Source organism: Prionailurus viverrinus, chromosome A3 (genome assembly GCF_022837055.1).
Source record: "Prionailurus viverrinus isolate Anna chromosome A3, UM_Priviv_1.0, whole genome shotgun sequence".
NCBI classification, from domain to species: Eukaryota; Metazoa; Chordata; class Mammalia; order Carnivora; family Felidae; genus Prionailurus; species Prionailurus viverrinus.
In genome coordinates, this window is record NC_062563.1 from 57636509 (window position 1) to 57659443 (window position 22935).

A 22935-nucleotide genomic window follows, 5' to 3' on the forward strand; every position below is an offset into this window, starting at 1 on the left:
TTGTGGTATCCCACCCCCAACTTTGAGATGTGCTCAAAAAAGCCCTTTGGAAAGTTTTTGGGTTTTCCACGTGAAGACTTCTTTATAGATGAAACGAGCCCTCTAGTGGTCATTTTTCAAGTTACAGCCTCTATTTTTAGGACTTGGAGGACGCTGGCTCAGAACGTTTCTGCTTTCTTCTAAAGATGCACGGAGAGCTAGTTCTCACTATGAACCGATGTAAATTTTGCTCCTTGTTACTGCTTGCCTCACAACACAATTCTACTCTCCCTTTCCCAGTTTGTGCATCGCTAAGAATCTTTCTTTTGTCTCATAATCTGGGCATTTCACTGCACCCCCCCCCCCCGGGTGCCAGAGGATCTGTCTCACTAAGTCGCGGGGACCCTCCATCACCACACGCCGCTGTTGGGGAATTGCTGGCCTTATGACTTCAGAAGGTGCGTGCTGAGAATAATAGCACCATGCTGGCCATCTATCAGGTGGACTAATGGACACTAACAGAAATGTACTCAGACATGGGCCTCCTCACAGAGGATGTGCGTGATTCACAGTTTGGCCATGAACTATAGCTATGTTACATTTGAGTTTCGTGCTGTTTCGATATTTCAAAAAGTCATACAGTCTTCCATGTCAGCCACATCTAACACCCACACTTCTGCCTGTACGGTGCTCCAAACAGACTGAAAAGACACATTTTGACTGGTCAGGACAGGGTGCTAGCAAGTGGTGAAGACCCTCACAATGGGTATGAGGCGGAGTTGCTAAAAGCAAAGCAAGCGGAAATCAGCGCAAACTCAGATGTGCTCCACGGTTGTTGCAAATTGCTCTGGCTCCTTTTGGTCTAAGTGTTTAAATCAACAGAGAAAATCCACACCGCTTTTTATTATTTATTTTTATTTTTTTAACGTTTATTTATTTTTGAGACAGAGAGAGACAGAGCATGAACGGGGGAGGGTCAGAGAGAGAGGGAGACACAGAATCTGAAACAGGCTCCAGGCTCTGAGCCGTCAGCACAGAGCCCGACGTGGGGCTCGAACTCATGAACGCGAGATCATGACCTGAGCCGAAGTCGGACGCTTAACCGACTGAGCCACCCAGGCGCCCCTCACACCGCTTTTTAAACAGCTTTGGTGGTCTCTTGAAATCCTAACCAGTCAGAAAATGGTATGTAGTGAGCACCCACTGTTTACACAGTGTGAAACAAACACGGTTACAAAGGCAAAGAGAAGACTATCCTAGGGACCAAAGTATTCATGGCCAAGTGAAAAAGAGAGCAAAGCAAGCAGATGAAAATCAGTCGAGACCCCATTTACCAGAAAGAAGCACAATTACTACGGGTTACTTGATGTTATGTGGGGTGTCCCTAATAATGAATGCCTGTTGTACCACCTTCGGGAAGACAGTGGGTCCTTAGCAGCTCTTGACTTTTCTCTCCCCATTGTTCACATCCACAATGTATCTCAAATTCATCTTCTCCCTGCCCTTCCTCCATCAACGGATGGTTACAATCTCATGGCCTCTCCACCTGCATAGCCGCGAGACCTTGGAGAGTTCAAATCCCTTACAGCCATGTTGCCCAGGAGCTATCGTCCATTCCCCACAAAGCCCCGGAACGGCTCCTACAAGGTGCAGCTGCCTCATCCCAGCTTTGAAAGTCATCGCTGACCTCCTGGTGTCCTCTACAACAGATTCCAAAGTGTTTTCGGGACTTTGATTCCTTGAGACGTGAGCACTGACAAATGAGAAGGGGTCATCTATTTGGGAAATGGCACACGTGTGCTGTGAATTATCAAGTGGGGCCGAGGGGACAGATGGAAACAGTACATAGGAGTTTCCACTCTGGCATCCTCTGGAAAGCTTTCTCCTAATTCATCTGCGGCTGAATTGAGTCCTTTCTCTGCACGTCCTTAACATGTTAGACATACGTACCACATGGCATAACACTAATGTAGTTATGTGCTTTGATACCTAGGCTCACACTCTAGCTGTCTGAAGTGATAACTGAGCATCATAATTTTCTGTTTTGAAACTTAAAATTTACAAAACCCAAATCACACCGGGGAACTGTAAACACAATGCCACCGACGGAGGCAGAATTGGATAATTAGGTTTGCCAAGGAAAAGAGAGTAAGACTTCGTGAATTTGTAAAAGGTCATCTGAAAACATTAATTAGTATTTCTTATTAATACCAGTTTCACTCAGATGGGATTAGTAGCCCACAAGCCCATGAAATTTTACTAGGAATTTCTTCCTCCTCAAATATAAAGACAAATGTGTCCTGTTCATTTCCGCATGATTTTATTCTGATAAAATGAAGATTTAGGTTAAGAGAGAGGACTGTCCCCTGATACAGATTTGGCAACAAGGCGAGAGGAGAGGCTAACTCTGGGGCAGGGGTCAGCTTTATGGTGAGTGATAACTGCAGTCATACAGGGCCCCGCACTTGGACCTGTGCTTGGATTAGTGCTCTGCTCTGGAATTTCTTAATAACTTTTCAACAAGGAGCTCCCATTTTCATTTTGCACTGGGCCCCGCAGATTATGCAGCCAGTCCTGCAGTGGGGAGATCTCAGGAGCCACTTGCTGCCTCCTTTAACCAGAAGCCCCTTCCCAGAAAGGCCAAAATCAGCCTGCACGCTTGGGTCTCTGGAAAGCGCGAGGGTGCAGCTAGAACCAAATCCACAGGAGGCGCTAACAGCCCCTCAGCCTAACCCAGTTGCTCTGCCACAGGGCATTGTGGGTCTTTTGCTCCGACCTCCCCACTGCCTTGGAAAGCACGTCCCACGAGGGGTGCTGGTGGTCCATCAAGGTGGCATCCCAACAGCTCCGGAGTCCGATAAATAAATAAACGTTTATTTAAAAATATTTAAAAAATAAAAGACCTCACGTTTTCAAAGGCAGAATCTCCACCCTGTTAACAGCAGCCAATCGCTCTACGGTCTAGCTGTAGAAGTTAATTGATGCTTTACCACTTATGTTTTTCTGTTCTCTAATTCAAGTTAAGAACAAATCATCTCTCTTATTTGTCTTACTGAGCAACTTTATACTTCTTGACACTTTTGGAATGACAACCCCCTAAAATGAAAAAAAAAAATCCACAAACTTCACCTTCTTATGCCGCACATTTGTTTTTAAAACTGAATTGGGTTGGAACTAATGTCCTAAGAATTCTCTATTTCGTATGAAAAAAATTAGAAACACCACAGGGTATCATAGAACTGGGAACGGAAACTACCTAAGAAGACAATTAACAGTGGAGGGAGGTACCGCAATAACACAGAGCTCTCATCTGTGGCTGGCATTCACGAGCGGGGTAGGCAACATATTTCAAGTAGATAGCAAGGCGACGCTAGGTTTATGTGTTGCTCTCAAGAGAGGTCCTCTGTCTTTAATCTGAGCATGAAATTAAGTACATTGATAATAAGCCGTGGATCTGAGAAGCTTGGAATAGCCATCATCCCCCAGGATTCCTCAGTATAAAGCCAAGGACTGCACGCCTTAGGTCAGAAGCCAATCCTGACATGATTGACGGCTGCCTTGTGTCTGGTGCAGAGGACAAGGCTGGGAGAGATAGGGTTCTCTTCCTGCATCTTACTCTAATAGCCTTGACTTCCCCTGAGTCCTTTTACAGATCTGGAGTCCATGTCCTCCACTGTAAAAGAAGGCGGGGGGGGGACAGGCAGACCAGGAATCCAGGAATCCAGCTTCACATCCTGTGGGAGCACCTCTGAACACTTGCCTTTGTCCTTGCTATTTATGGAACCTTAGGTATACCTAACCCTAGGTTATGTAACCTGTCTACACCTCCCTTTATCTCCGTGTAAAATACAATGACAAAATCATGGCACTTACCTCATCAGATTTTTGTAAGGATCAAATGAGAGCATTGTTTACAGTGCTTAGCCCCGTGTCTGGCACCTAGTAAGCGCGCAAAAACTTTCACCATAAAGACATACCACCACACAAGTATTGGAATGGCCTACATCCAGAAGGCTGACTACAGCAAATGCTGAAGAAGATTAGAACAACAGGAACCCTCATTCGTTGCCGGTGGCGCAGCGATGTGGGAGAGAGTACAGCCACCATGGAAGACATTTTGGACAGTCTGGAGAGGTTTCTTTTAAAACTGAACATTTTAAAACTGAACATTTTACCATATGATCTAGCAATCGTGCTCCTTGGTACTTACCCAACGAGCTGAAAACTTATGTCCACACAAAAACCTACACCCGGATGTTTATAGCAGCTTTATTCATAATTGCCAAACTTGGACACAATAAAGATGTCCTTCAGGAGGTGAATAGATAAATATATTACTACTACTACTACTACTACTAATAATAATAATAACTCTGGTACATCCACACAATAGAATATTATTCAGTGCTAAAAAGAAATGAGCTATCAAGTCACGAGAAGACCTGGAGGAAACTTCAGTGCACATTACTATGTGAAAGAAGCCAACCTGAACAGGCTGTATACTGTAGGATTCCCATAATATGACATTCTGGAAAAGGCACAACTATGGAGACAGTGAAAGATCGGGAGGTGCCAAGGATAAAAAGGGAACAGAGGAATGAGTAGGTGGAGCACAGAGGAATTTTAGGGCACTGAACTACTTTGCATGATATAATAATGGTGAACACATATTACATAGTTGTCCAAATCCGCTGAATGCACAATATAGTAAGAGTGAGTGCTTAGTGTAGACTATTAACACTGGGTAATAATGACGTGTCAGTGTTGGTTCATCAGTTACAACAAATGTATCACTCTGGTGCAGGATGTTAATGATGGGGGAAGCTGTGTGTATGTGTGCATGGTGGATGGGGGAACAGGGTGTACATGGGAAATCTCCGCATCTCCAGCTTAATATTGCTGTGAACCGAAAACTGCTCTAAAAAATAAGATCTATTAAAAATAATTTTTAGCCGGGGCTATTTTTATCAAGGATCCTTTCTAGCTTCATTTTCTGATGGTATATGTAGCCGATGTGTATTTGTTGAAGGAAGTTACTGTTTACCCAGCATTTGTGTTATCCTGGCCTCTGGTGGTGAATTCGCAGACATGCTATCATTCTCGCTACTGCATTTCACATTTCCATAGCACTTTTCCTGATTTGGGTTTTCCCTGAGCTGTTACAATTATTGAGTCTTTCCCAATCCCCACCCTCCACAATTGCTTTGTGTGCAGGTGATTGCTATTATTATCCTTAATTTCCAAAGAAGGAAACAGGCACAATGGGTCCTTATCTAGGAGGTGTTATTTCGGCATAAATAATACCTCAGAGAAACAGGTAAGGCACAATTTGCATCTTGGCATTAAATTAGAAATAGACCCCAGGAATATTTTATTCCTGAAATAACAACTACCAAGTGGAAAAGCCAGAGTGATTAACTAATGTCCCTTGGCTTTGTAATAACTTGGTAATACACTCAGAGTTGGAGGCACCTGCTTATAGATTGAACTATTCTGGACCTGCCCAGGGCCCTGAGCCTCTTTTGTTGGGTGAACAGAGTGTCAAGGCAGCTCAGTGGACTGAGCATCCAAGAGCCTGGATCTTCTAACTCTGCACTGCTATAGCCATATAGAGCAAGTCCTTGAGAATTCATTGTGGTTTTTTTTGGGGGGGGGTCATTTTTTAATTTGTGGAGGAGAGAACACTTTCTGATTTTTCTACCTCCCAGGGCAAAGGGGAAAAAAAGATAAACGTGGCATATGCAGATAAAGAAGATAACTCCCAAAATGGTGACTGGATCAGTGCTTCTTTCTTTAGGTGAGCCGTCACGCATAAAGGTCATCAATGGATAATCCTTCAGTTTTAGAGTTACAAACCTAGGCCAAGTGGGGTCAGGGTCTGACTTACAGATGTCTACAAGCAGCCACAGTGCTACCAGAGATGTATTTAGACCTATATAACTCCTGATGATCACAGACCATGGGGCAAGAAAGTAAAAAATGCAAACCCCATCACGGATTTGAAGCACTGAATTCTTGCTCAGTGCACGTACATACTGTTCAAACTATGTGTCTACTAAATTGTTAACACAAGCCTTGCAAGGCTCCTTGGCTAACTCAGGCCATGTTCACAAAAATGGAATAAGCTGTATGTCACTGACTTAGCAGAGCCCATGTTACCCTCACCACTTAATGGGTTAGATTAACATTCTGTGCCTCGTGCTTCTCGGAGAAGGGGACATCATCTCTGTGGTATTCTTCCCCCAAATCCATAGCTCCAATCTGTCAAAGCATCAGAAAAAACCGATTGAGAGACACTTGACAAGGTGCTTGACCAGTACTCTTCAAAAGCACCCAGGTCATGAAAAACATGGAAAAACTGAGGAAAGGTCATAGATTGAGAAGGCTAAGGAGACAGTACAGCCAAATGCAAAGTGGGGTCCTGGATCAGATCCTGGAACAGAAAAAGACACCGGAGGGAAGATAGTCGAGATTAAAAAAAAAAAGGTGCATAGTTTTAGTTAGTGGTATAGTACCAACGTTGGTTTCTTGAAAAAGTTATCTGTGGTTTCATGGGATGTTAACATTGGAGGTAGTAGGTGACAGTGTGTGTGGGGTTCTCTATCTTTCTAACTGCCTTGTAGGTTTAAATTTATTTCAAATTACAAAGTTTAAAAAAAAAAAAGCATGGCACTCAATTTTCCAGTCCCCATGCACAATTCCAGGGAGATGCCAGAGCCAGGACTGGATGTAGTAAGGGAGAGAAATGATAGCCAAGCTGTTTAAACTGATCCAACGGGTCAAAATTAACATGGCTGTTATTTCTACAAGAAGTATATCCATAATTGATTTATACTAGACTGTGAAAGAATAACAGAATTAGTTTGATGAGCTCCTGCCAGCATCTCTGATCCCTAACCCACCGCTCCCTCTCCAACCTTCCACCTGCCTGAGAAAGAAGAGCTCCTCCGTGAAATCATCACATCTTCCAATTTTTGTGTCAACCACGGCAAAGGCACCAACCCTTTTCTTCTTACATTGTTCTCGTGAAGTATGCCGTTAGGGGCTCAGAATAATAAAGACCGCTGTCATAATTAAGCTCTGGGATGTATTTCAAAAGACTCACAGACATTAGAAATGAGAAGGACCCAGCAGGTCATCCAAGCCCGTCTTCCTGCCAGTGCAGGATGGCTGTGTGCAATTTGGCAGATCCGTTATCAGGCTATAAAAATTCTAAACTATTCAAAAAATTGCCACATCGTATAAATTATGATAAAAAGTTTACCTTATTCCTGGGTGATTCTTGAGGGTAGGGAGAAAAAAAAAAGGAAGTCATGAATAGCTCCCTAAAAACAATTACTGTCGTCCTATTTAGAAAATACTTTCCAAGGTGAAAATGTGGTTATTTTCTGTTCAGTGTGACAGTCTATGCTTATTGTTATGCAAGAGTTGCCTCTCTGCATCTGATAATTCAAAATTTAGCACTGACCCCAGCTGTCCCTCAAATGATATTATGAATGTGTTTTGCAATGGTTCCAACTTCTTCTGGCTTATATTTAAAGTGATGGACTTGAACACAGTTGTATATGCTCCTGCCTTTGGCTCTGACCTCCTAGCCCAATGTCTACATTCCTGGAGAATCAATTCTAGAGAGAAACCTTCCAAAGACCTTCCAAGAATAATACTCAAACCACCACACCTGATCAGGTTGGGTGAGGCCTTTTCCAATCAGAATTGTGAAATGTCTGTGGTGTATGATCTGACAGATAAATCCAATAGAAAAGGGGCAACAGCAACAAATACAATAATAATAACAAAAGGAAGTATTTTCAGTGCATGGAACTTGGAGGAAAACTGGAGAGAATCACTGAAATGAAGCAGTTAATTCATAGCCCAGAAATACAACCTTGAAATGTGTCTTGATTATGTACAAAATGGAAAGTTGGCAGAATAAAGGATGTAGGCAGATACAGTCCAATGAAATATGTGACCACTGTATCCATCAAGACCAGATGTTTGTCTGTCATTCTTTCATGCTGGGCATTGGAAAACCAGGGCAAAGCCCCATGAAATATGTCAATATTTTTCATTTTTGTTGAGTTTTCACTGCTTGGTATACACAGTTCACCTTTGTATAACACATAAGAAAATGTAGGTCTGTGTCCTATGAAATAAAAGGAGCATTGTATCAAAAAATATGCCTAGTCCTTCTTTCTAACACCATATTGGATGGGCACATCATGTCTATAAGTCATGGCAGAAACTCACGTTTAGAAGCATATCCCAAGAACCAGAAGTTCTACCTTCGAAACCCTTCTTCGCTCTTCTTTTAACATAACTGCATGGAAAATGTATGCAGATAGGATCCCCTTTATAAGTGGTTTGTGTTTCAAAAATTCATTTGTAGGTTGGTTAAAACTTAAAACGCACTTTCCCAAAGCTCCAGGGTTGTAAACAATAGCTTATTTCCCAGGGCAGTCTAGTGGAGTGTTCGAGCAAAATACACGGTGCAAGAAGGGAAAGTTACAAAAAGCCAAGAACACGACACATAAAGAGCTAGGCTACCTGAGGCTGGAGCAGGAGGCTAGGAGCCTCGGAAGGACACAGCAGTAAAAGCCTCTGGATTTCATGGAGCTATCTAGTGTTAACGGGACATGGATGGTAATGGGACCTGCTGGCAAAAATCTTCACGTGCTTTCTCATGGTCTTTGTCCTCCTAAGCCTTCTGACTGAGTATGGCCCATCACTGTCTCTACTGTTTCCATTACAACTGTTGACATATCCTTCGGGTTTCTGCCTCAACTTCTTCCAAACATCTTTTGATATGTCTCCATTTAAATTCCGGGGAGGGCAGCGACTGGGGGACTAGAGGAAAAGAAAGAGGAAGGGGAGAGAAAGAAGAATCCAACTGCCCAACTTTTGCCCTGGGCTATAGTCATACGTATCGAGTGGATGGATAGGCGATGGACTAGCTGTCCTTGGGCCAGGTGCCCCACCTTGACACAATCAGCTATACTGGTCCTGTGGCATACACCAGGGACCTGCTTCCTAGGAAGTGTAACAGAAGCCAGCTCTGTGACATTATTAGCACCTTTTTTTTTAACGAAGTGTATTTCAACAAAGAGCTCCAAGTAAATAAATTCTTAATCCAGCAATGCTCAGTGTAGGTGAAGGAACTAGCACTACCTGGTGAGAACCTTCAGCTACTATGTAACCTGAGCCTTGCACTTAAACTTCTCCTGCTGGGCACTGAAGGAATAATCTGCTAATTAGTGTACATTAAAAGGGGAAGACAGAATCTGGTGTGTCTGCTAACTTCTGCTCTGCTCCAGATCTTTAAAGGAATGACTTTTATTTTTATAAATGACCATAAATGGGTGACAAAATATTTATTTAATATAAATATTTACATGCTGCCTCAGTTTCTCCTAAGTCATCAGTAAAAGTGACCTCGCTCTGGGCCAAAATTTCACAACAGCTTGATCCATTCATTCACTCCGCCATTCAGCCATCGTTTATTGTTTATTGAGTACTGTGGACACTCCATCAGGGAGGATCACCAGGTGATCACTCGGCAGAGTTAAGTACCGACGGGTCACCTAGAGCCAGAATCAGAAAGGATATCAAAAGCATGACCAGTTTTCCTGATGACTTTATCGCAAAGTAACATGTGACAACCTGAGAAATGATCCGGCTGCCTTGTTTTTCAAGCTTTCTAAATGACTATTTGTATTTCACAGACAGAAAAAAAGAAGTAATGCCTTTCCTAAGATTATGACATATATCAGCCATGAGTAGAGGCAGTGTCGTCATCTCCAATTGCCCATAAATACTGGCAATTCTAGGGGCGCCTGGGTGGCTCAGTCAGTTAAGCGACCGACTTCAGCTCAGGTCATGCTCTCACCGTTTGTGAGTTCAAGCCCCGCGTCAGACTCTGTGCTGACAGCTTGGAGCCTGAAACCTGCTTCAGATTCTGTGTCTCACTCTCTCTCTCTCTGCTCTTCTCCCTCATGCTCTGTCTCTCCTTCAAAAATAAATAAACATTAAAAAAAAATTTTTTTTTAAAATACTGGCAATTCTATTGTGTTTTTCCCCCAGGGATAACCCTAATCCATGTGAACTGAGACAACTTTGATCATCCCTCTTTGATCATTCCTAGGGTAGGGATTTGATTTCTCTTCTCTGGGTTAAGAGCTGCACAGAGTCCTATCTCTTAACCGAGTCACATTCCAAAACATTTTTATTTCTCTAATCCTAAAATCACAAGTCACTGTTATCCAATGTATGTACTAGTCAAATCTTTATGGAGGTTGCTTGTCTTTCTTGAACATTATGTGAAATATAAATGTCGTATGATAGTGGAGGTGAAGGCTTGAATCTACTCTTCTAATACTGAACACTCAACCGCACTTCCAAATCTTGTCTGAGGCTGCTTAGGCAGGGGCAAAATGGTTTCTTTTCAAGAAACAATCTTCCAAGATCAATGATGCACAAAGTACTTTGGTTCGAAAGGGAGAGAGAGGAAAGCAAAGAAAAAAAGCAGCTTAGACTGGAGGGCCTTGAAGTTGGGGGACTTTTTGAAGCTGTTCACATATGCGGTATCTACCCTTGACAGGTCATTTCGTTCCATTTAGCACTTTCTCTTCTCCACGATTAGAAGCTCTTAGGCAAATGCAGAAGGGAGGAAAAGCTACCAGATCTGATAATACAGTGTATCGTACTGTCAGCCTAACTGAAGTTCCCCTGTGGTGCGGGCAAGACACCGTTCCAAAAAGAAATCACGCAAAAGAAAGGGACAAAAGGATCCTAGAGATCACGCCTTCACATTTAATTTCAGAGAAGAAGACCCGAAGCTGATTTCTGTTTAGATCAGTTGTGTACCAGTTGGAACACGGGCACCTAGCACTGCAGTGCAGTAATATGATCTGCGCTTTAAATAGCTGCCAAATAGCCATGTGGTGGCTGGCGGCAGGCTACGTGTTGCAAAGAGAGCGATCTGTTTCAAAGCGAAGCCGCATAACGAGGGGACGAGTAAAGCTGATGTGCGGGAGAGCAGTGTTTCATTATCTTTCTGTGTTTTCCTTTCATATTTATTTAAATGTATTCCCCATTTTGAAAGGGCACTAATTCAGTTTGGACTCTTTGGGTGGGGGAGAGGAGTCGGCCAACCACATATGGAAACCCACCCAAGTAATTTTGTGCTGACTCCTCTTCTTTGGTGGTCTGTTTTCTCTGAAGGGAACATAATAGCACTATTGTCGCTCCTTCCCCCAAGTTTTTCTGGCTCTCATCACACTCCTGGGAAATATTATATAAGCAGAGGCAATGAAATGGAAGATGTCCCTGGGGTGAATTTAGGAATAAGTGTGTGTGTGTGTGGGGGGGGGGGGGGGGAATGTGTCCACTGATCTTTGAAAACTGAAAAGAAATCCGGGATCAGAAATTGTAGAAACATTGTAAGTCAGAACTATAATAATAACAATAACAGCAAGAGTGGGTAACATTTATTAAGCACCTGCTCTGTGACAGATGCTGTTCTAACTGCCTTCCACAAACATTTTACTGTCCTTACTTTGAGGGTGAGGAGACTGAGGCCTAGAGAAGTCTGTAATTGCTCAAGATCATGCTGCTATAGTGGAACTCAGATTTTTTTTTTTTAATTTTTAAGCTTTATTTATTTTTGAGAGAGAGAGAGGGAGGGAGAGAATGTGAGTGGGGGATAAACAGAGAGAGAGATACAGAATCCAAAGCAGGCTCCAGGCTCTGAGCTGTCAGCACAGAGCCCGACGTAGGGCTCAAACCTATGAACCGTGAGATCATGACCTGATCCGAAGTCAGACACTTAACCGACTGAGCCACCCAGGTGCCCCTGGAACTCAGATTCTAACCCTGGCCATCTCTCTCTGTCTCTCCAGAGCCCTCTCGCTTAACTGGAAGGCCTCCATTCCCACTACCCTAATTGGCCTTGAGTGGGAACTCTGTTAAAAGTCAGCAGCATACCGGACGTTGCACTGGGGGTTTTGCCCAATTATATTGCTTGGAGAAAAATGGAGAGTCTCAGTATCTGAGGGCACACAGATAGGTTTTAGACTCAGAATCCCACTGTCTTTCCCCTGTCAGATAGCTGGGTGCCCTCTCCAACACTGTGAGCAAAGGCTTTCAATAATAAAAACGGGAAGCCATTTCTGTAAGACAATATCTGCTTTCTACGTAGCGGACTTTCTATTTTGTTCCCAGAGTGGCATAAGCCATTAAAGTGGCCTCAGACTCCTATTGCCTCATTCCAGATTCTAGGTCACTAAGGTCATCGAGCATGTCACGGGGACCCTGACATTCTGTACCATCCCATTTAATGCTTGAAGTCCAAAGACTACATCAAAGGGTAAGGTCCGTGGAGGATTTTAAAGTAGGTTGCTTTGTGCAATTTGCTTTTCCATTCATGCAAGTAACCCAACACACATCTATTCACAGACATCTTTCTGTTTTTATTAAAATATGTTCAAAAACATTTCCCGTCCACTTTATGGCGAAGCCAGTTGGTATTACAGAAAGAGCATGGAGATTCAAACACCTAAAACCACATCTCCAACCCTCCCTAGCTGTGTAGCATTGGGCAAGTTATATACCCTTTCTGTTTCAGTTCCTTTAGTGCCCCAGTGGAACGCGGATAATGTATGAAAAGCTACTGGTACATAGGAAGTGCTCAAAAAATCAGAGTAACCGCCATTTTTAATCTTGTCTTCATTCTCATTTGGTGGAAATTTAGAGAATACTCTTTATTTTCCTAATATAATTTTCAATTGTCCACAAGTATTTAACTCACAATAACCTAGGTGGATGGTCACTATTATTCCTCCATTTTAAACTGTGTCCACATAGAGAACAAAGAGCAAAGTGACTCCAAAACCAGTGGGCTCTCTAAAGTTAAAGACTCGAACACAGGCTGGGTTGGCATGCTTTTGAGCTGTGCTGGCTTGGCTGTCATTGAAAGAATGTAGTAATCTTTACTTAAAGACACACATATGTTCAAGCTATAGCATTAAGTAAAAAACTAAGTTTACAAAACTTTATTCTCTATGACCTCCTTCTGGCTACCTATTAAAACTATTTACACCACTTGACTCTAGTGGTGGAATTATGGGCGAAATTTGTGTCTTTCTTTCTGCTTGTTTATACTTTCTGAATTGTCTAATGAATATGTATTACTCTTGTAAAGAAGAACAGCTTGGAGAATTAAAAGATTTCTTTAATGTCTGTTTTTTCTGGGTTTTTTTCTTCCTGTCCTATTGTGTCTGTGAATAGGCAGTGACAGACCTTGGAAACTGTATTTTTCTGAAAGCTTGATAGGTTGTGAAATTGTAAGCTTTGGGATTCACCATTTTATGATTAAGATAACAACATTATACAACAACCAGATTAATTTGGAAAATCTTGCTATCTATAAAAAATCATGTGGACAGATAAAAGTATTAGAAATCATAAACTGTATTGGGGTGCCTACATGGCCCAGTTGATTGAGAGTCTGACTCTTGGTTTCGGCTCAGATCATGAATCCAGGGCCCTGGGATCAAGCCCCACATCCGGCTTTGCACTGAGCGTGGAACTTGCTTAGGATTTAGGATTTTCTCTCTCTTTCTCTCTCTCTCTCTCTCTCTCTCTGTCTCTCTCTCTCTCTCTCTCTCTCTCTCTCTCTCTCCCCTGCTCACACTTTCTCTCTCTCTACAAAAAATAAAATAAAACATGAATAAATCATAAACTGTATTGATAATACTATTGACCACTCAAAACCTACAGTATCTATTGGTATAAGATGCAGCCCCTATTTCTGGGAGCTTGAGAGGTTTTACTGCTTGTGCTAGTGGTCAGTCAGGCCAATTACAGAAGAGTAAAACCAAATTCTAGACTCCCTTTATTTTTTTTTTAATGTTTATTTATTTTTGAGATGGAAAGACAGAGCATGAGCAGGGGAGGGGCAGAGAGAGATAGAGACACAGAATCTGAAGCAGGCTTCAGGCTCTGAGCTGTCACCACAGCCTGACGCAGGGCTTGAACTCACTAGCCATGAGTTCATGACCTGAGCCGAACAGACATCCGACTGAGCCACCCAGGCATCCCTCTATGCTCCCTTTAAAAAATAAACTCTGATTTTACTACTGATGAATTAAGAAACACAAGAATGTCTTAGAATCTGAACTGAGTCAGTTTTAAAAATCCTCTTTCTGATCATTTATCAACCGTCTTTCACATACTATACTTTTCGTTTTATTTTGGGTATTTTCCCAGATCAGAAACGGACAACCTAAAACAAATAATGCAGAACCCAGATCCAGGGTTCTAGTGTAGTATCCGGAATGTGTTTTGATTATCCTTAAAACAAGAGGCCAAGGTTTTCCATCACACCAATGGATGGATTTCTGACAGTCACCAGGATTCTTCTAGACTGGAATAAAATTAATGCCATCAGATATAAACAAGAAATCTCCTTCTCAAATACTTATCTAGAGAAACAAGTCAGGGAGCATTTAACTTCACGAGCATGATGGAATCTTCTGGATAGTCAGCAACATCCTGACACACTCAGTCTATTCCTACTCAAAATTTTAACAGATCTATATTTATGCTGTGTTTACTCCCTGGGGCTTGATTCATATCTTGGCTGATAAGCAGTGAAGGGTATTACATTTGACCTATACAAGGTGATTTGCTCAACTTTCTGCAACCCCGATGCCTAACGTTGGAACTAGTGCTTGGTAAATGTACAATAGGAATTTTGTTTGTATTTGTGGGGTTTTTTTTTGGGGGGGGAGGTGTTGGTTGGTTGGTTTTACCAACTGTAACATAGTGAGTGCTTTCTCCATTCTGGGCATCTTTAAATATATGACCCTTTTAAGGGGAGGCAGGTGCGCTGTCCCTCCACATGTACATCAGCATGCCCTATGACCCCACCCCCACCCCCATTATGGTCCTTCCCCCACACCATCACCCTCTTCTCTGGACAGAATGATTTTCAAAAGAGGCAAACTCGCTCTCATTTTCCCAGGTCTTAAGAATGCTTTCTCTGGACCTCACACTCCCTTCTCTCCAATTCCATGACCCTTTGCCCTCCTTGAAGATAGACAGTCTTTTTCTAGAAGCGGCCCAGCATGCATTCTCCACATGCTCATCTCTCAGTGACTCCCCACACCAATCAGATCCAGCTTCTGTCCCCACCACTATGCCAAGATTTCTGTCATCATTGTCAGAAACAATCTCCAAGCTTCCATGGCCAGAGGTTCCCTTTCTTTCCCTGTCACAGCCATCTTGCCAACAGTGTTGGGAAAGTACAAAACTTAGTCCCTTCTCAAAACATTCTCCCCACTGGCCTTCCCAAACCTATCAACCCTTCTATATCTCTTTCTGGCCTCTCTTCAGGCTCCACCTTCTCTTCACCCTATAAATGCTGGGTTCACCAGTGCAAAGAGAGTTCCTCTCTCTAGCCATCCTCCCTCGCAGCCTCATCCTTCCCATGCTTTTCAGTGTGGTGACTTCCAGATGTGAGTCTCCAGCTCAGACTGCTCACAATTACTCTTTGCTGAATAAACGAGTAAATATTTTAGATGAAGCTACTGAGTGAAAGTAAAGTGGAAGAAGTTTTCAAAGTATAAGTTTAAAATCCAGGATTGGAATGCCGGTCTTCAGACACAGATTTAAAACTTTTGCCACCACACCAGAGGTGTGACCTGAGTCACCAGAGGATCTTCCCTACAGGTGACTCAGATAAGGAGTTCATGAGACACCCAGTTGGCTTAACCTTCTGTAAGGGCATTCAAAAAATGTATCAACCAAGGCATGCTGCTTTAGAAAGGAACTCTTTTACTTGGCAAAACTTATTAGTGTTACATAAATATTCACTAGCAGTTATCAATTGCTAGATATCAGTTGTTAGAAGGTGTTCAAAGACAAGGGCATTGCCATTAGGCATCCATACGGTCGGACACGACCAATGCATTGCACATGCATCATCACATATGCCCTGGATCCAAGGAAGAGAGGCTATGGGAGCACTCACTGAGTCTCCCCTTTATCCCCCACTCACCCCTGGGACAGGCTTGCTACAGCATAAAAATAAAATAAGCCCCCACTTCGGCAAACCTTACGAGACTGACAGACATTTGCAGAAGTATGTATGCACATATGAGAGAAACGTAGGCATTTATTATGTACATATATATACATGTATGTATAAAATATTTCATAAATATACATGTATTATGCATCTATGTGTATGTACGTTCAGACCTGTCTATTGACAAATGTATATGCAGCGTTATCCAAATCCATATTTACACATGCATACATAACACATATATGCAGAAATAAAACCATACATAGGTTCATGGGTGTATGTTTACAAAACACACACATATAGGTTAATCCAGCTTTCTGTTTGACATCTCTCCAGGAATTTACACAAACCCATAAAATTCTTGAGGAAAAAGTTCTTGCGTTGGGGGGGAGTGAAGACAATATATCAGTACTTCATATAGTGTCTGTATATGCCGCACAAAAAAATAAGGCAACAAGCATTGTTCCTTATATATCACTCTTCTTATTATTCTTTTTAAAGGTATATTGTTCAAATACCTATTTGTTTAGATGGTTTGCAGTGACGACACAATCTGTAAGCATTGGTGAATTTTTTTTTAACAGTGGCAGTCTCTTTTTAGAATAAATGGACAAAGAAATGCTAAGGAAAAAAACCCAATTGCCACACAAAGGGGGAGCTATCTACATTTTCAGTGAATTATGTCACAATAACTCCTAGACTCCCAGAAGAATGAGACTATTAAAATGTTTGCTGTATATGTATTTATGTTATTCCAGTGAGCCTTCTCTCCCCTACATTATCTACATAATACTTGGGATCAATACAGGATGCCAATTACCCCAAGCACACTTATTTCATAAGAACAATTAAGACTATTCCTATCATTTGTGCAAACAAGAAAAATTATTACTTGAAGAATTCAAAATCATTCTAATGTGTTTACTTACAGATAGATGCCTTATAAATAGAATCGACTGGTTAGACATAATATATGATTCTCTATATCCTAAGGCATATCATTTTAGAAAGTTCAACCCGCCAACTGCCCCTTCAATTGTTCACAGCCATGGGGACACACCTGTGAGAGAAATGACCCCTGAGAAGCCAGAGTTGGACTCTTAGTACTCCTCCGCTGTCATTTCAGACTTGTCCTCTCTAATACTTCCCAACCTCACACACTGGTCCAGGCTGATCTCAACGTTCCCAAAGACAGAGGTCCTAGCACTTGCCTTGATGGAGCTAGCTCAGAAACTCTAAGCTCTAGTAGGACCTTTGTTCTTTCTTTCCTCTTATCCTGCCAACCAGGTTAAGTGTGCCAGCTTGCTTTATGCTTACTATAATATGTATGATGTTTAATATTTCCTCACCCTCCTTGGTTTTTAACATCTAATACACTGTCTTCCTAAGTTTTTGTTGGAATTTCTGTACCTACTCTGGGTCATCGCCGAGGAAATGTCTCTATGTATTTAATTCTTTTGGACAATCAACAAAAAATGTAGTTTCCATTCCATCTCTTTTGTATGAGCCCCTTCACTCCTGGTGGCCTTTCACAAAAATCAAATTGGGGACCTATCCTCTTACTCAATATATTTCTTTCCATGTAAGCCCAGTACTACGGGTCTTTCTCCACAATGCTACTTTCTTACAGATGTATGTACAGCTTATGTTTACTGGCACCTCATATCTGTCTAATCCTTATGACATTCTAAGCCTCTTTGTAAGCTTAATCTGGTTGCTTTTCATGAAAATATAAGTAAAATTATGTACTGAACTGAAGAGACCATCATCAATTGAGTAAAACAGTTAAAGTGGTACTCAGGGACATACAGCTATCTTACTGTCCCCCGAGAGAAACGGATTTGTAAAATTTTGCTTATCTCAATTATATTGATTTCCATCACTCACTTTATCTCTTTGTATCCAAATTTATAATTCTGGGTAGACACACACACACACACACACACACACACACACACACACTTATGTGTTGATGATAGATACACAGATAAGTACCAAATGCTGACACCTCATCCACCATGCACTTTTCTAAGTGGATTTAATATTCAACTTCAATAAATACATTTCATATATTAGTCAAAACAGTGACTAAATGGCCAGGAATAGCGCACCTAGTAGCATTTTTTTAAGTCGTACCCTCCACCCCCAAACTGAACACCATCATTCAGCTTCTCTGCACAGTTTTTCCAGCCAGTTCCAGTGCATGTACCACCTGCTGCCCGACCAAACTGAACCCCCAGAGCAAATACAGTATGGAAAGACAACAGCCTTCCCCAAGTCCAAGGGCGTGAGGCACTGCCCTCTTACTTCACTCCTTCCAGGATGGCACCAAAAAGACATCTCATTTGTTACACTGAAACTTTATGATGCAAAATCAACACACTTACAAAGGGTTTTGACATATTATTTGGAAGCTTCTGAAAATTAATCAGTACACCGAATAGAGGCAAACACACTATCCCAAATCACACACGAGGCTGTTACGAGAATATACTGCATATTTCTGCTATTTTAAAGTATATTTTACTTATAGACACAGCACACAGAACTCACCTTCCTTCCTTCCGCAGATTGCTGGTAAGTAGATGGGGAAATGCATCTGAATTAATGTGATTGATGCATTACAACTATGAAATACTTCCAAAGTGTGTATCTGTGTAAAAGTGTCATACACATCAGATATTCAGCCAATTGCCTTGTGATAAATATATGGTAGCCGCATAAGTGTATTAGAAAACGAGGATAACCATCTGAAATTTATAAATATTCAAACCTTTACTGAAAGCAGCTTGTATGTGAAATTTAAATGACATATAATACACTAGAAAAAAGGCTCCATTCCAAAGTTCTACAAAAAGGAATTGTATTTACAGATGACATGAACTAATCAAATACATCTAGCATCGTCTGGAAAACTTAATGGCATGCCATAACTTAATATCACAGCAAATATGCATAACAGAACCCATAATTATTTTTCTAATAATCAAGCCAAAAGCAAAGTAAACGGAGCAATATAAAAATGAAAACAGAAAAAGACAAAGGCAAGGATCACAAAAAACATTTATGATATAACTCAGATGGCTTGAGAAACCAGTTAAACCCCTGAAGCTTTTTTTTTTGTCTTTATTCTTGTATTTGGTTTTTATTGCATGCGAATCCTATCTGTCACTAAACATTAAAATGCCCTCATGATTCTGCAGATACCTCAGACGGTGGCGATCCCTCCAGAAATCCCTCCCACTGAAACAGGTTAACGGAAAGGATAGATGTGTAAGAAGACAGGCGATCTCTCCATCAGGGGGACGAGGAATGGAAAGCAATAGCCCCTCTATCCTACAGCATCTTCTCGGCGGTCACTCTTAATTTGTCTCTGAGTCCTGCCTTAGGTATTCACAAAGGCCGCAGAGCAAAATGCTGTGTCCAGAACAAAGCTCTCATACCACACAGGTTCTCTGTTCCCTCACCAACACCAAACTGCTCCTTGGTGGAGGTTTCCAAGATGCAAATGCAACGTGGGCTTCTCAGATGGATTTGATTTCAATGAAAATTAGTGCCAAACAAACATCTTTGATATGCAAAACATCTACATGTCTACACTAGCAAGTAAGAAAGAATTATTCACCAACCAGCACAAAGTTTTCTTCCAGGAGGTTAAAGGAAATAGCAGATCTGTAAATGTTAAAATACCTATTGTAAAGATGAAGGAACTGAGAGACAATAATTAAGGGAATCAAATTATCAGAAGAACTACAACCTAGAAAATCTTGGGGAAAGTTACTATTTCATGGTCTTTAATACAGCAAGGCTATTATTTCATGTGGAAATATTTTGAAAGTTTATAGCTAGTGCATATTAAAAGCACATTTCATCAATAAATTTTCACATGCTGAACATATTAGCCTATAATTTTAAATAGGAATTTTAAAATATCAAACAGAACTCTGAACTAAGCTAAGGTGCTTGGTTGTTACATATTTTCAGCCATGTTACATATAATTAATCCACTGAGCTCGTGAAAACCCAGTCTGCATCATATGTAATTTGGCAGTGCAGATTTGCCACTTTTAAACATAGTTTAAGGTTTATGTAAGCATGCACAATTAAGTAACCTAAGTGATTAAGTAAGTAACCAAACTACTGTTGGGGAGAATGTGGGATAAGCACACATTCTCAGTCTGGTTGTGGCCCATTTCAGCCAATGTGTTTGACTGATAGCACACTGCTATCTATTTTTAAGTCATAAATAATTGGCTCACAGGAGTCAGTGAATGTGTATGGGGATACGCATGTGTGTGGAGAAGAAATGGAGTAAGTTCTCTGACAACATTTGTATTCCGTTCTTAATTATTCTCCAAAGATTTTTTTTTTTAATAGCAGCAGAAGTGAACGCCAAGAAGGAAGCTTTCAATCAAAGCTTCATTGGCCCAGGTGGTGGTGTTATGCCATTAACAGGCCTTTGTAACCTGTGTGAGCTTTAACAGGTGCAATGAAAGGGAGGCCCATGTTACCTGCTCCTTACAGAACTAGGTTCTTGATAGCACCTATGTGAGATGGACACATGTGGCTGTTGGGAAAGACTCTAGGACCTTCCTATTAGGGGAAATCACAAGTAAAATTTAAAGGGGAACTTCAAATAGCAACTAAATAGCTCACCAACTAATTCTATGCTGGGATCACCAAAACAAAATGAAAAAAAAAAATTCTCTCTTCTAAAACCTCTCAAGAAAACATGGGTGGCAACAGTTTGATTAGTGATGTATCTGATTATGCTCAAGAAAACATGGGAGGCAACTGTTTGATTAGTGATGTATCTGAATATGCCGTCCAATAACTAGAAATAGTAATCCTGCTAGCAAAGAAAAAAATATCCCCGCTGGGGCCAGAAAAAATGACCAGCCATAGAGAACAGAAGGGGTGAACTCCAAGCAGTCTCTCATTTTCATGTTTTTGTAGCCTTCCATGTCAGCCACTGCCTGGACCCAGATGACATACAGCATCACCACCAGGGAAAACAGGATGCCTGGGAAGGACAAAACGAAAGACCTTTAGGCTTTATGAAGATGTTTTCCCAAGAACGCTAACCAATCATTTGCCTGATGATAGTCTCTAAAAATACAATCCTAGCCAAGTCACCTACTTTGTGTCAGACTTTTTATTTATGTGTTTTATATGCACATTGTCTATCTTTAATTTTCAAAGCATTGAGATGAGAGCTATGGCAACATAAGAACAATGGCAACAGCTGTCATGCATTTACTGAGTACTTACTGTATGCCAGGCTCTGTATTAGGCGTTTGTGAACATAAGAGTCAAAGATCCTGCCTGGTGGAATTTCTTCTAACATTTCCCATCTGTACTGTATGTCTGGTTTGGGGTGAGCACTGTAATATATTATTTATTGCAGTATACAATAAACTGGTAAAAATAGGTACCATTAACCCTTGGTTTTTAACTAGCAGTTTTCAGAGCTGATTTTCAGCTCAGGTCTTTCCGGCTGTTGTTATGTTATTACAACACAGCTGACTGGTGCTACAGGTAATTGTGTCAATGAAAACAGAAGCTGAAGTGAGTGCCAGACAAGAACAGAGATGAAAGCACTGGACTAATGTAAAAGAATATACATGATTCTTTCGAATTGAAATATATACGGTAAGATGGATCACGGCATAAAAGAAACATTGCCTGGAAAAAGTTCAGTGGACTATAAAACCACAGGTTTAAGAGCAAGTGCCTTACCAAACAAAAGAAAGGAAGTAAAAAGAATGTGGGGATGTGGGGAGGGAGCAATATGACAGGAGAGCTTCACGGATGCTAAAATTTGAGAACACCACAAAGCATATACTTTTCCATGTGGCAGCTACTGAAAAAAAAAACAGAAGGGAGCAGCACTTCTGAGCTGCAAACCCAGGTGAGTCAGCTGGCTGACTCACTCACTAGTGACAGATCCGGAGCAGGATGCAGCCTGAGGGATTCAAATCTGTCCCTAAGCAAAATATACTTGAGGTCATTTGCTAGCTGTTCAAAAGTTCAATCCAAACCTGTCAAGGACCTATTAGTTTTTGAATTAAGGAACAGAAGCATCAGGCATCAAATCTCCATATTCTAATTGCCAGTCAGTCTGAAAGGTAAACATAACCCTGGGACTGAGAGCAGAGATGGTGGCATATTGGTAGGACACAGTAGCTTTCAGGAGCCTAGCCATTAATCACCCTTCCCCAGTTGATTGTGCTCCTACAGTATTTAGGATGCCCTCTCTCTCTTGGGCCATCAGTTGCATAAAGAATCTTGAGAAGCACTCACAAAAGAAGAAGGGCTTATAAATATGCCGAGGTGAGTCTCAAACTTTCTCATAATCGTGATACAAAGTACAGAGCAATGAAGAATCAACATAGATGCTTCACTAATAGGAAACATCCTTCACACTGTGGTCTGTAATGTAAATGCAAATATGGCAGCACAGAAGAGTGCAATTTAACCACCGAACAACAGCGATGTCAGAGAGAAATAGTAAAGTCATAGCCGCCGAGCAAACTCCTCGCAAAGCCGTACCTCAGATGTTGACAACAATATGGCAAGGCCATGTGTTGTCGAGCAACTCTGTGCATTTCAATACATTTTCCTGCAAATATATAGACACCGTTCTCTCCTAATGTAAAAGTTTGGCTTAGTTATTTGCATACCATTTGCCTTATGCAAACACACTGCAAACCTTTGTTATTATTTGCGGATATGTTTCTTTATCTCTCTTCCGTCATATGAATCTCTTGTGCTTTCAGGTATTTTTACTAAAAAAAAAAAAAAAAAAAAAAAAAAAAAAAAAAAAAAGAAAACTGCCTTTGTGAAAAACTAGAAGCCTTATTTGTATATCC

General features: G+C 41.3%; 1 protein-coding gene across 5 annotated transcripts in view; it reads right to left on the reverse strand.

Moving 5' to 3' along the window:
* Window positions 1-18752: 18752 nt before the first annotated feature.
* The window catches only part of TMEM182 (transmembrane protein 182), an 85903-nt gene continuing 81720 nt past the window's right edge, over window positions 18753-22935 (reverse strand). For all 5 annotated transcript variants that reach the window (XM_047853054.1, XM_047853055.1, XM_047853053.1 and 2 more), the window contains one exon: window positions 18753-21086. In XM_047853054.1, the coding sequence (XP_047709010.1) occupies window positions 20866-21086 (221 nt within the window). In that variant the 3' untranslated portion in view covers window positions 18753-20865. The remainder of the gene's footprint in view (window positions 21087-22935) is intronic.